The sequence below is a fragment of the Arachis duranensis genome, chromosome 7 (genome assembly GCF_000817695.3).
Source record: "Arachis duranensis cultivar V14167 chromosome 7, aradu.V14167.gnm2.J7QH, whole genome shotgun sequence".
Classification (NCBI taxonomy): domain Eukaryota; kingdom Viridiplantae; phylum Streptophyta; class Magnoliopsida; order Fabales; family Fabaceae; genus Arachis; species Arachis duranensis.
The window spans coordinates 18,184,245-18,196,780 of record NC_029778.3 but is presented as its reverse complement, the minus strand read 5'-3'; the positions used below and the strand labels follow the sequence as shown (position 1 = coordinate 18,196,780).

The following is a 12,536-nucleotide window of genomic DNA, read 5'->3' as shown; positions in this document are numbered from 1 at the left end:
AAAAAAAACAAAAAAAGAAAAAAAAAAGAAGTGACAGTAAAAAGAAGAAAAAAAAAACAACAGTACAAAATTTGCGTGTATATATATATATATATATATATATACTGATTATTTGTTATTACCTGTTTTTGTAAGTTGTGATTGTGGTGAAGAAGATTATCATATTGCTGTTGAAGGGTATCCAAGCTTTGTTTCAATGCAGCAAAGTCTTTTTTCAATCTGCTTGGTCTTGAACCTTGCCCTTCAATTTTGAAATCTGATGGCAACTTAACCTGGGTGCAAACCAATCTCTTTTACGAGTTGAAACTTTGATAGAGAGGTGCCTACTACTAACAGGTTTGGACTGTGTTACAAAAGGAGAGGTAAGTAGGGGTCAAGTAGAAGTGTTTTAGGAGTTGTTAGGATATCCAGCTGGCTGAGAGGTTGTTATAAATAGCTAGGATATAGTTGTTTAGGGAGGATAGTTTTTCTGTTGTGAATTCTGTTAGAAATTGGAGAGGATCTCTCTCTCTTTGAACTGGTAGTTCCAGCTGTGTAGAACCTTCTAGGGAGAGCTAATTGGCCATCCCGATATATCAATAAAGCTTGATCCTTCTGCTACTACTGGTCCTATCAACTGGTATCAAGAGCTTGAGGATCCCGACGCTGAATGGTGCAATCGAGATCGAGAAAAATGGAGTCATGATTTGACACGATTGAATCGCGCATGGAGGAGATGTTTCGATCGATGCAGGAGACGCTACAGCGCTTCGATTCTCGAATAGATGCGTTCGAAAATCGCGTGCCTAATCGGAATGAGAGTGGTTCACCGGGATTGCACCTGGCCGCAGGCTCATCGGCCGGAAGCCGCGGCGCGCCGGAGCAATGGCGAAAGCTGGAACTTCCGATCTTCCGCGGAAACGACGCGGTGGTTTGGGTTGAACGCATGGAGCAATTCTTCTTGCTGCGCGCAGTGTCAGAGGAGGAATGGCTCACAGTCGCCACCTTTGCAATGGAAGGAAGGGCATTCACATGGTTCAGGTGGTGGGAGGCGACGGCGCCGGTGTTGCAGTGGTGGTTTTTCAGTGCGGCGCTGCTGCGGCATTTTCAACCGGAACGGCTACGGAGCCCTTATCAAGTGCTGCTGAAGCTGAAACAGACGAACTCAGTGCGGGACTATGTTGACCAGTTCGTGCTTCACGCGCGGCCCCTCCGTGGAATTGCGCCAGAGTTGCTGATGGATCTCTTCTTGAATGGACTAAAACCAGAAGTAGGGGAAGAATGTAAACTGTTCCCATACCAATCAGTGGACGAGTTAATGGAACTGGCATAGAAGGTCGAAAACCGCAATGCTGCCTTGCGAGGGGCATTGGGACGCGGTAAATCACTGGCTCCCAACTTCGCCAATGCCAATTCAACCGCTACCAAAGTGGAATCGACGACGGACCCCTTGCGACGGCGCGGATTGAGACATCTCAGCAACGAGGAATATAGAGCTAAGCGGGCCAAGGGGGAATGCTTCCTCTGTGACGAACCATACACTGCAGATCACAATTGCAAGAATAGAGAGTTCAAGCTTTTAATCATGGAGCCAGACTTTGAAGCGGATTGGTTACAGCATGAGGCAGTTCCGGAAACAGGGGAACAGGGACAATTGGAGCTCAAATTCATGAGCTTGAGTGGACATCACAAGTCAATCAAAGCCTGGGCAAAGGTAAATGGCCGCCGTGTACGCGTTCTCATAGATTGTGGAGCTTCGGACAACTTCGCGACACCAGAGATTATCACTGAGTTGGGCCTGAGAATTGACAACACCCCTAAGTTCCAGGTCAGGGTAGCGGACAGTACCAATACAGAGGGACAGGGAAGGTGTTTGGGTGTCACACTCCAATTCAAGGAAGTGGCAATCAAGGAAGACTTCTTCATCTTCCCAACTGACGAAGCGGAATTTGTCCTGGGACTGGCGTGGCTAGATATGTTGGGAGACGTTCTTGCAAACTTCAAAAAATCACGCCTTCGATTTCGGAATGGGGATAGCATGGTCACATTGCAGGGGGACCCGGAGCTGTGCTATGGAGGTATGCACCTTTAATCTGCAGTTTTGTCCATTCAAGAAGGGGGAGAAGGATTTATGGTCCAGCTGTGGCCCATGACTTTGCAAGCGGCTACGGTATTACAGGTACCGCGGGTAATCGAATCAGTGTTAGCATCTCATGCTAAGGTGTTTCTGGCATTACCGGGGCTGCCACCACATCGTTACCATGATCATGCCATTCCACTAATAGAAGGAGCTTCAGTTCCAAATATAAGACCTTATCGTTACCCACACCATCAGAAAGTAGTAATTGAACTAATGGTACGAGAAATGATGGCCTCAGGGATAATTCGGCCAAGCTCCAATCCCTATGCGAGTCCGATATTGTTGGTGAAGAAAAAGGACGGCAGCTGGAGATTTTGTGTCGATTATAGGGCATTAAATGGTATTATGGTGCTGGATAAATTTCCTATTCCCGTCATTGATGAGCTACTCGATGAATTGGCGGGAGCTGCAGTTTTCTCTAAGCTGGATTTAAAATCGGGGTACCACCAAATTCGGATGAGGGATTAAGACATCCACAAGACCGCCTTCCGCACTCATGAGGGCCATTATGAGTTTCTAGTCATGCCCTTCGGCTTGACCAACGCCCCTAGCTCCTTCCAAGCCTTGATGAATGACATTCTTAAGCCTCTATTGCGGAAATTTGTCCTAGTTTTTTTTGATGATATCCTCATCTACAGTCAGGATATGGCTAGCCATGCCCTTCATCTCCAAAAAGTTTTCCAGATTTTAGTGGAGAACCAGCTGGTGTTGAATGAGAAGAAATGCACATTTGCAGTGAGCTCAGTGGAGTACTTGGGCCACATTATCTCAGCACAAGGGGTCTTGGCGGATCCTAACAAAACTACAGCGATGCTAGAGTGGCCGGTGCCTACGGACCAGCGAGCTTTACGAGGATTCTTGGGCCTTACCGGCTACTATAGGCGGTTTGTGCAAGGATATGGGGTAATCGCCAAGCCGTTAACGGAGCTGACAAAGCGAAATGCGTTTGAATGGAATGACAGGGCACAAGAGGCTTTCGAGAGGTTGAAGAGGCTGATGGCAGACCTACCGACTCTAGCAGTTCTGGATTTCAATCAAGACTTTGTTTTGGCAACGGATGCATCGAGTGAGGGGTTGGGTGCGGTGCTGTCCCAGCAAAGCAGACCAATAGCATTCCTAAGCCAAGCACTATCTCCAAGGGCCCGACAAAAATCTGCATATGAGAGGGAGTTGATGGCCATTGTCTTCGCTGTCCAAAAGTGGCAGCATTACTTGTTGGGTCGCCATTTTATTGTTCTCACAGATCAGCGAAGTCTGAAGTTCCTCACGGACCAGCGACTTATGGACCCAACTTACTTGAAGTGGACCACTAAATTGTTAGGCTTGGATTTTGAGATCCGATACTGGCCAGGCCTTGAGAATAAGGCAGCAGATGCGTTGTCACGGAAAATGATGGCAAGGGCGATTTCAGTAGTACATATGAACCTCTAGGAAACGGTGGAAGAGGAGGTGGCTCACGACCAAGAGCTACAAAGGATTATGGTCGTCTTGCAGCAGGGGCTGGATGACTATCCGGGGTATTCCCTACATAAGGGTAAGGGAGGGAAGTTTGGACTGCAAATTCTTCTCAGATCCCACTTTTGCTGGCTGAGTCCCATGACAGCGGGACGGGTGGACATTCAGGCTTCTTTCGAACTTATAAGCGGCTGGCAGCAGCGGTGCATTGGCGCGGCATGAGGCAACAGATCAGGGATTATGTTGCGGGCTGCCACACTTGCCACCAAAACAAACATGCAGCGATGAAACCGGCGGGGCTGTTGCAGCCACTACCAGTCCCGGAGCGAGTTTGGGAGCACGTTACGATGGATTTTGTGGCGGCATTGCCAAAATCCAAAGGCATGGACACTATCCTAGTAGTGGTTGATTGGTTAACTAAATATGCTCACTTTATCCCCTTAGCTCATCCATTTTCATCCAAGGAGGTGGCACTAGCTTTTATTAAAGAGGTAGTTAAACTGCACGGGTTCCCCAAGTCAATCATATCGGATAGGGATAGGGTGTTCATGAGTAAGTTTTGGTCCGAACTGTTCCAAGCAGCAGGGACAAAATTGAAGTACAGCACGACATTTCATCCGCAAACCGATGGCCAAACCGAGGTGGTGAATCGCTGTTTGGAGACTTATCTGCGGTGCTTTGTGGGGGGCTACCCAAAGAAATGGTTGGAGTGGCTACCATGGGCTAAGTTTTGGTTTAATACCTCCTACAATGCCTCAGCCCAAACAACTCCATTTCAAGCACTTTATGGGGTTCCGGCACCTATTCTTTTCCAGGGAGAGACATTTCCATCACATGTTGAGGAGGTGGCAGCATTGACGGCAGCCAGGGATGCGGTGTTAGCAGAGTGAAGATGCACTTGGTGTAGGCTCAGCAGCGGATGAAACAAGCAGCGGATAGGCATCGAAGAGATATCGAGTTCAAGCCGGGTGAGTGGGTTTATTTGAAAATGCAACCTTATCGGATGCGGACACTAGCGGGGAGGGTCAATGAAAAGCTAAGCCCTCGGTACTATGGACCGTTTGAAGTGGTTAAGAGGATAGGGGCAGTGGCATACAGGTTAGCCATGCCTCAAGGGTGCAGACTTCACCCGGTCTTCCATGTTAGCAAGTTGAAAAAGGCTGTCCCGCCGCAGCAGTAGGTACAGACGCTTCCACCAGGGCTGGCTGAGGACGGTGAGCTGGTGATGCAGCCATCCCAGATTGTGGCATCGCGAACCGCAGAAGATGAGGCCTTGGAGTATTTGGTGCACTGGGTGGGCCTATCTCCTTGTGAGGACATCTGGGAGCGAGCAGCGACACTGCGGGCCACCTTTCCGAAGCTCCACCTTGAGGACAAGGTGGTTGTCCGAGGGGGGAGTATTGATAGAGAGGTGCCTACTACTAACAGGTTTGGATTGTGTTACAAAAGGAGAGGTAAGTAGGGGTCAAGTAGAAGTGTTTTAGGAGTTGTTAGGATATCCAGCTGGCTGAGAGGTTGTTATAAATAACTAGGATATAGTTGTTTAGGGAGGATAGTTTTTCTATTGTGAATTCTGTTAGAAATTGGAGAGGATCTCTCTCTCTCTCTCTCTGAGCTGGTAGTTCCAGCTGTGTAGAACCTTTTAGGGAGAGCTAATTGGCCATCCCGGTATATTAATAAAGCTTGATCCTTCTGCTACTACTGGTCCTATCAAACTTCCTTTCGAGTTCAAGCTTGTTCTCCACCTCGAAGTTCTTCTCCAGAAACTCAACTTGCTCGCTTATCAACCTCCTCTTTTTGCAACTACTACCTTGTTGCACCAAGCAACAATCAGAATCTTTATTATCAACGCCGACAATGTTCTCTTCCTTCTCTATTGTGGCTTCCAACAAGGGCCTATTTTTTTATTCTGTTGCTACTAATATTCTCAAAGTTCACCACTGAATTTGATTCTTGGAAAGAAGGTTGAAAAGGATGAAGATAGAGAGGGTGAAGGGATAAATGGGTCCCTACTCCCTATCCATTTTCCAGTGATCAACGTGGCACTTAACGTACGAAAAAAAAAGGAAAGAAAGGGAACAAAGGGAATCAATGTCTATTTTTTTTCCTTAAAATACCCTTCTTTTATTCTTCTCTTTAAAAATCATAATTTATTTTTTTTGGGTATTGTCAAAAAATGTTCTTTCTATTCCTAAGACTTGAACTCAACATCATTGGTTAGGAAACCAAATACTTACTATAACCTCACATTTGTTATTATTACATACAATAAATGAATCCATTAGTTCTTATAAACAATACAACATTTTCTAGAAATATAGACATAGCTAAACTCATCCATCCAAGAACCTTCAGGTTACCAAACACCCATCTCCATCAAAGGACCTGTGACAATGAATGAAGGATTCTTAAATTCCAACTATGTTATACAATTTTCAATGATACAAAATCAAAGAATGATAAAAAGTGCAGTCTCCAAATCAAACTGTACATAGAAAACACATTCTAAGAAAAGAACGACTTTTTCATCCTTTTCTTCTTTCTTGTAATTACAAGTTTTTCTCAAAGATAGAGCAGGACAGGCAATCAACAATTGATCAAGGTGAGTTTGACGAGTTGAACCTAGCACCATGACCATACAATGATGGTAGAAGCCATCGGAGGAAGCCAACAGTAGTTTCGCCTTTTGATCTCTTTGTCGAGTACTCAATCAGCATGTTCCACAGGTCCCCAACCGTCCATCTCTGTGACAAAATCCAACTAGCCACCTGCACAATATCGAACCCAAAGTTCCTACTAAGAATCTTAACATCAAAACAAGTCCATCTCAAGCTGAAAATGTTGCCGGCACTCAGCTGGATGGAGATACTCAACGGATGGACAGCATCCACCAATTGCAGAGAAACAAGTGATGAAGGAAGCAACGGATAATGATGATATTCATTGAAAACAAACCACAAAGATAGCTGCCAACACACCATTAAGAAGGAAAATTCAAATTACCTCGTCTAGGTTCTGCAACGCCTCCAAGCCAAATGTGTAGTATGCTATGAAAGGTCTTAGGGCCTGCATGGAACGAACCAACACGAATTCAACATTTTGAATTGTCACCAAAGAATGAAAATAATCAAAATATGTGTTACCTGTGAAGCAGCAAGCCACTGAATTATAGCCTTTAGTTCAGGATCTCCTCCAAATGCACCACATCCCCAGTTTCCGGTTGCAACCCCAATATTATTGCCCTGCTCCATCCGTTGGTAGTTATTTTGAAATTTTTCGAATTCATGATTTGAAATTTCTTCTTCACTTGTTTCCATATGTGTTAGCGTTGAAGCATCAAACTGCAAAGCAAAAGAGAAAATGTCCGGAAATATCTTTTATGAGAATTTCATACTCAAACATGGCTGTTCAACCAAAAATCCAATTTCTTTGTTTATTGACAGACATGATGAAAACCAACCTGTTCAGATGACCATCCATTCTCTTGTAATATTTTCTGATACTTCTGATATTTAAATTGGTATAGAAAACCACAGAATGCCTTATTGATCTCTCTACAGGAATTAGCAATTTGAACTTTTTTAACCATTGCAAATAATAATATTTTCCCAAATAATTGTTTTTGTAATACGCATTAGTTTAAAGGAATTGAACTGGAAAAGACCATAATAAATGAAAGAAAAATATAATTACAAAAATGAAGTATGGCTACTATTTATAATTATCTCTTGACGTAAATCATACACATTCCTCAAAATGATTGAGAAAATAAAGCTAAAACAAAGTTTGAAAAGAGTTTCAACTTTGCAGCGGATACATACAAAACACCCATTTATAGAGATTCAGGAACATAAACCAAGATTTACTAACCGTAATACAAACTTTTCCCTATATTGTCTCATCCCTGGGCTACATAATGCATCAATTGCAACAATCCTGGTTTTACGTCTTCCAAGATTGTCTACGTCCCTTTCATCCACATAATCACCGGAAAATCGAAATGATGATGCATACCTAAAGAATTCAGGATATACTTTTATCATTAGGTTACGAAGGACAATAAATACCATATTGGAAAACATGCAGCAACACAAAGAACAATAAAATGTTTGACCCTTTTTTTTCTCGGTGCATAAACAGAAAACAGTGAGAAGAAAAACAGATGTCGAATTTATCCAGTTAAAAAAAAACATACAAATAATAGACAAACATTAACAGAGGCAAAAACAGAGGAAATACACTATGCTAAGCATAATGATGAAGAAACATGATTTTCTTCCACCTTACTCGAGCAATAGGCATTAAAAATATTCTTCTCCAAATAGAAGTGAAAACCATTTTGTAGTGCTCACCCTGTATAACTCGAGAACCTTTCAACGCCAACAATATCTATAGCCTCGTTTTCCTCCATGGCTGTCAAGAAAAGCATGCCAGCAATCAATTCTGGACTGACCATGAAGCGAATTTCTTCCTATATCAGACAATTACAAAAGATATAATAAAAATAAAAATAAAAATAAAAAGAAGAAAAATTACACATCAGCAGGCAAAAATTTTCACCTGGCAAAACAATACCTCAATCTACAGTGTCTACAAAATGATAAAAGTTGCTAATACAAAATGTACCCCACACCATATACATATGCATGTAAAACATATCAGGAACTATGATCTAAACAGCTATCCTATTTGCCAAGAATTTAGGTCTCATGGTAATACTACACTGTACCTGTACACAGCCCCTTCCAAGAGCACCACCACCAAGATATTTATTTGCAAAATCCACTTCAACAGCTTCACCTGATTGATCTTCTATGTGTCCTGAAGTGTGAACCTATGAAAATGCCATAGTATTACCTTGTAAAGTAAATATTTCATTATCAACCAAAAAGAAATTGGCCTCCTAGTAGTAGAAAATGAATTTCCTTCAATTACCTCGAATTTGCAAAGAGGTATAGCCGAAGTGCTCCAAAAGTTAGAATTTGGGTAAGAAATTAGATCAGCATCACCTTCAAAGGGTAGTACTTTTCGCTCAAAAGAGACAACACCCTTAGGCATATCAGAACTTATCCTTTGAAAATAGTGAATGATGCATCGAATCTTACTTTCCTGCTTTTGACTGTAATCTTCATATAGACTCCTGAAAATGAAGAAAGCATAATTGATCTGTTCTATCCAAAATTTACATCAATTTTACTAATACATTCAGAAATTTTTGCAACCAGACATAATTTTATAATAGATAAATATTAGAACAAAATGAAACTAGAGCAATATCAATACCCTCTCTTCCTATTTTTCACACCCATTCAGTCACCATTTCACACAGAAAACAGCATGACATTGGCTGCATCATCTTGATATCAATAGGGCAGCCCGGTGCACAAGCATCCCGCCATAACGCAGGGTCTAGGGAAGGGCGACACACAAAGGGTATGATGTACGCAGCCTAACCTAAAATTACATCTGTGGCTGTTTTCACGGCTTGAACCCGTGACCTTGAGGTCACACGGAGACTGAGACGAAGAGAACTCAGCTGTTGCTCCAACAGTGCAAGAAAAACAAAAGACTAAAAACATCAAATTAACAAAGAGAAAGAAAAGCTATAGATTCCATACGCAAACAATTGATCGAAATTGATTATTTGAAGCTGTTTCATGTATCTGTCATGGTCCGGGAATAGGCAAAAAAGCGAACACCCAAGAAGAGCAGCAATCAACTCCTAAAAAGCAAAGAAATGATAAGGTTGACTATAATAACCATAGTCATCAGTAGTGGCAGCCATTAAGCAAGTTATATTATTGAGTACAGAACATACAATACAGCAAGTAATTATAATTCTAATGCCGTTGGAGTAAAATCACATAAACTCATAGCAAAAGAAGCAAACCCGGGAAAGGAACACAATTCCTGCTTCCTGTGAATCCAACATGCGAAGACCGGTTCCAATCATAGCTCCCACATTTAAAACCTTATCAGCATTTTCATAGTGTGCTTCCAACAAAGATGGCAACCTCAAAAGCAAGCTCCCCAATGCTGGAACAACCTCCTCAAACCACTTCCTTGATTCCTCCCTAGTCATCAGCTGAAACAAAACAACACCGCATAACCCCAAAATCCCAACTTTAGAATAACCCACAATTCAAAATTGAAAATTGAGTGGGAAGTGTGTAATTACCTCGTCGAAGAAGAGGGAGTATCCAAGAGAAGTGGAAGGAGCCAAGGAGTTGGAAGAGAGAGAAAGAGAGTTTCTGATGTCTTCAATGGCGGTGAAGAGGATGTGGCCTGAGTCAACGTGACTGTGAAGAGGTCCTCTGGCGAGTTCTTTGAGCGCTTCAACCACATGCGACGGCCAAAACAGTGTGGAAGAACGCATCACCACTGGTAGGTACGGCAGAATCGATCTCAGGTCTTCCCTCTTCTCCATTTTTCTCTTTTTCTTGTTACGCCGTTTCGCTAACAAGGAGCGAGTACTCTTCAAACGAAGGTAATGAGAATCGGACCAGTCATCGAACCACTCTAGTCACTAATTTATTGGTTTATTGGTCCAATCGATCTAATTGTATTTTAATAAAAAAATTATTTTAAAATAAAATAAAATAATAAATAAATTATAAATAAATATCCTAAAATATAACTCTAACCCACTTTTTGTCTCTATGACAATAATATCATTCACACAACATAATTATTGAATACAATGCAAAGCTACTTATTCACTGAGATCTCACATTATACAAACAATTTTCATGACTTAACTTTGCATATTTTCAACAAACAATTGTAATCAGTGTTATTTTTTCTTTTATTTTTTCTTTTACGATGATATGTACAAATCACGTATAGTACAAAATTACAAACTAATTAAAAATAGATATGAGCTTAGATGCATGATTATATAATGTAGTGAGGTGAAATTTGTCTTTGTTGTTAACATGAGATTATACAATGCTCTACTGTGAATTTGTCTCCAAAAAATATTATAATATTCATGAATTCACAAAATATTTACTCTAAGAATCAGAGAGCATACATACTGAACTAGGCAAGTAATGCTTAACTACATTGAATAAATTTGCTAAGTAATGCTTAACTACATTGAATAAATTTGCATGGCATTGACATGACTTTGACTAATAACACATATATAAATATGCATTGAAAAAGTACAAAATTTCAATAAACATTATTAAACAGCGGCAAGAAAGAACAATCATCATTTAGCAACAAACATTACAAACAGCAACAAATAATCACACTATTACCAAATTAAAAAATAATAAAAACTAGATAACCCCGGTCATAAACACCATTACCAAATTAAATAAAAAATCAACCGAAAATCACCTTGCAAATAAAAAATTCAATAATTACATCAGTTATCCAACTAAATAATTGCATCACAGTTATCATAAACTGATTTCAAAGCCTAGGAGCAGAGTGAAATTAAAAACATGAAGCATATAATAAATCAAAAGATCACCAATTGCAAATTTTTTAATAAGAACAAAAGTTAAGAACAATGAAAAATGAAAAAAATTCAACAGTTTTCAACCCAATTTTAATAAAGCTCATCACAATGATTAACAACAACAAAAAGTACTGAAGGAACAGTGAATCAATAACAGGCAGTGCAAATTTAAAATTTAAAAGTTATCAATTTAAAATTTATCATTAAATACAATCAGTGAGCAAAGCCAATCAACCAAACACTGACTGACTGAGTATTCTATTCTGATTTTGTGACTGGGAAGCAAAAAATTCAACAACAAATTCAAGTTACAGCAACAAATTTAACAAATCCAAGTAAAGTCCCAATTTACAGCAACATTTAGATTAGCAACAAGGCAAATTTGATTAGCAATTCAGGAACATACAAAAATACAGGGAGAAGAAAAATCTGAAAAAGAGAGAACAGGGAAGCGATGGTGCAGGGACTCACCAACAATCGACGGCGAGTCGGCGACCACCACACAGAAGGCGACGAAGCAAGAAACAACCCCACGAGTTGCTTCTGCAACTGGAGACGAGACATACGAACCACAAGATGCCAGTGACTGAGATGAAACTCGAGTGAGACTAGGAGCAGGCAGAATCGAGCAGAGACAACCACGGACGATGAGCAGCAACCAACATGCACAGCTCGAGCACTCACTGGCGGAGGGAGGCGCGAGCAGCCGAGCACAGAGGAGAATGGCAAGATGCAAGCACCCGACGTGGAAGATCCGGCGAGAGACCCGAGAGCACGAAGATGGAAGTTCTTGAGTGCGACAGACGGCAGCAGCAATCTCTCACTCCGACAGACGGCGACAACTATTGGTGGAGGCTAGTCTTTGCTTTCTTTGGGGGAGGCTAGCACAGTTTGCTCTTTGCTGAAGGAAGGAGTTTAAGAAGGGGGGAATGGAGGAGGGGATTTAAATATGATTTTCGGACTCAATAGGTCCTTCCGAGTTAGAAAATGTGTTTTCTGCGAAAAACCGTGAAAAACCACAAACCGACAGTCGAACCGGTTCAAGTCTGCTCGCTGCTGCGCGAGAAGCAGTGAAAACAGCCGAAAACCTTAGAAACATATTAGAGATGAAAAGCCAGGCGTTAGTGTTAAAAGTTTGGCCCGAAGTTGGGCCAAACGAGCTAAAAACGCTAACGGGTTGAACCGGGCCTAAGTTGAGCCCAAGTCCATCATATATAGGGGTGGCAGTGGGGCGGGTAGGGGCGGGTTTTTGCCCTACCCGACCCCACCCCGCCCTCCTTGCATTCCACTACTATCCGCCCCACCCCTACTTGCGGGTAGTAGGCTACTCTACCCTAACCTGCCCCTATAAAAATTAAATGACATTTTAATTTTTACACATTCATATATAAATTAAGATACAAACTTAAAATTCATAACTAAATTAAAATACAAACATAAGATTCATACAATGTCAAATAACTTGAAATTTAAAAGAGTTCATACAATGTC

The 12,536-nt window shown here is 41.5% G+C and overlaps 1 protein-coding gene across 1 annotated transcript; it reads right to left on the bottom strand.

Annotated features, from left to right (window-relative positions):
- Positions 1-5,807: 5,807 nt before the first annotated feature.
- Positions 5,808-10,061, bottom strand: LOC107458155 (poly(ADP-ribose) glycohydrolase 1). The gene is made up of 12 exons (XM_016076364.3): positions 9,753-10,061; positions 9,465-9,659; positions 9,193-9,296; positions 8,510-8,714; positions 8,304-8,408; positions 7,927-8,045; positions 7,445-7,588; positions 7,035-7,128; positions 6,718-6,915; positions 6,578-6,640; positions 6,197-6,342; positions 5,808-5,959 (listed from the first exon to the last, which is right to left on the bottom strand). The coding sequence occupies exons 1-12, from the start codon at positions 9,999-10,001 to the stop codon at positions 5,926-5,928; spliced, it is 1,656 nt and encodes a 551-aa protein (XP_015931850.1). The 5' UTR covers positions 10,002-10,061; the 3' UTR covers positions 5,808-5,925.
- Positions 10,062-12,536: the final 2,475 nt, after the last annotated feature.

What these genes read in the sequence shown, in the direction of transcription:
- LOC107458155 (XM_016076364.3), bottom strand. Translation starts at nt 10,001, where the DNA reads ATGGAGAAGAGGGAAGACCTGAGATCGATTCTGCCGTACCTACCAGTG. An exon ending in AATTTCGATCAATTGTTTGC is followed by an intron (nt 8,715 to 9,192) that starts GTATGGAATCTA and finishes CTTCATTTTCAG; the next exon opens with GAGTCTATATGAAGATTACA. An exon ending in CGTTGCAGAACCTAGACGAG is followed by an intron (nt 6,343 to 6,577) that starts GTAATTTGAATT and finishes GATATTGTGCAG; the next exon opens with GTGGCTAGTTGGATTTTGTC.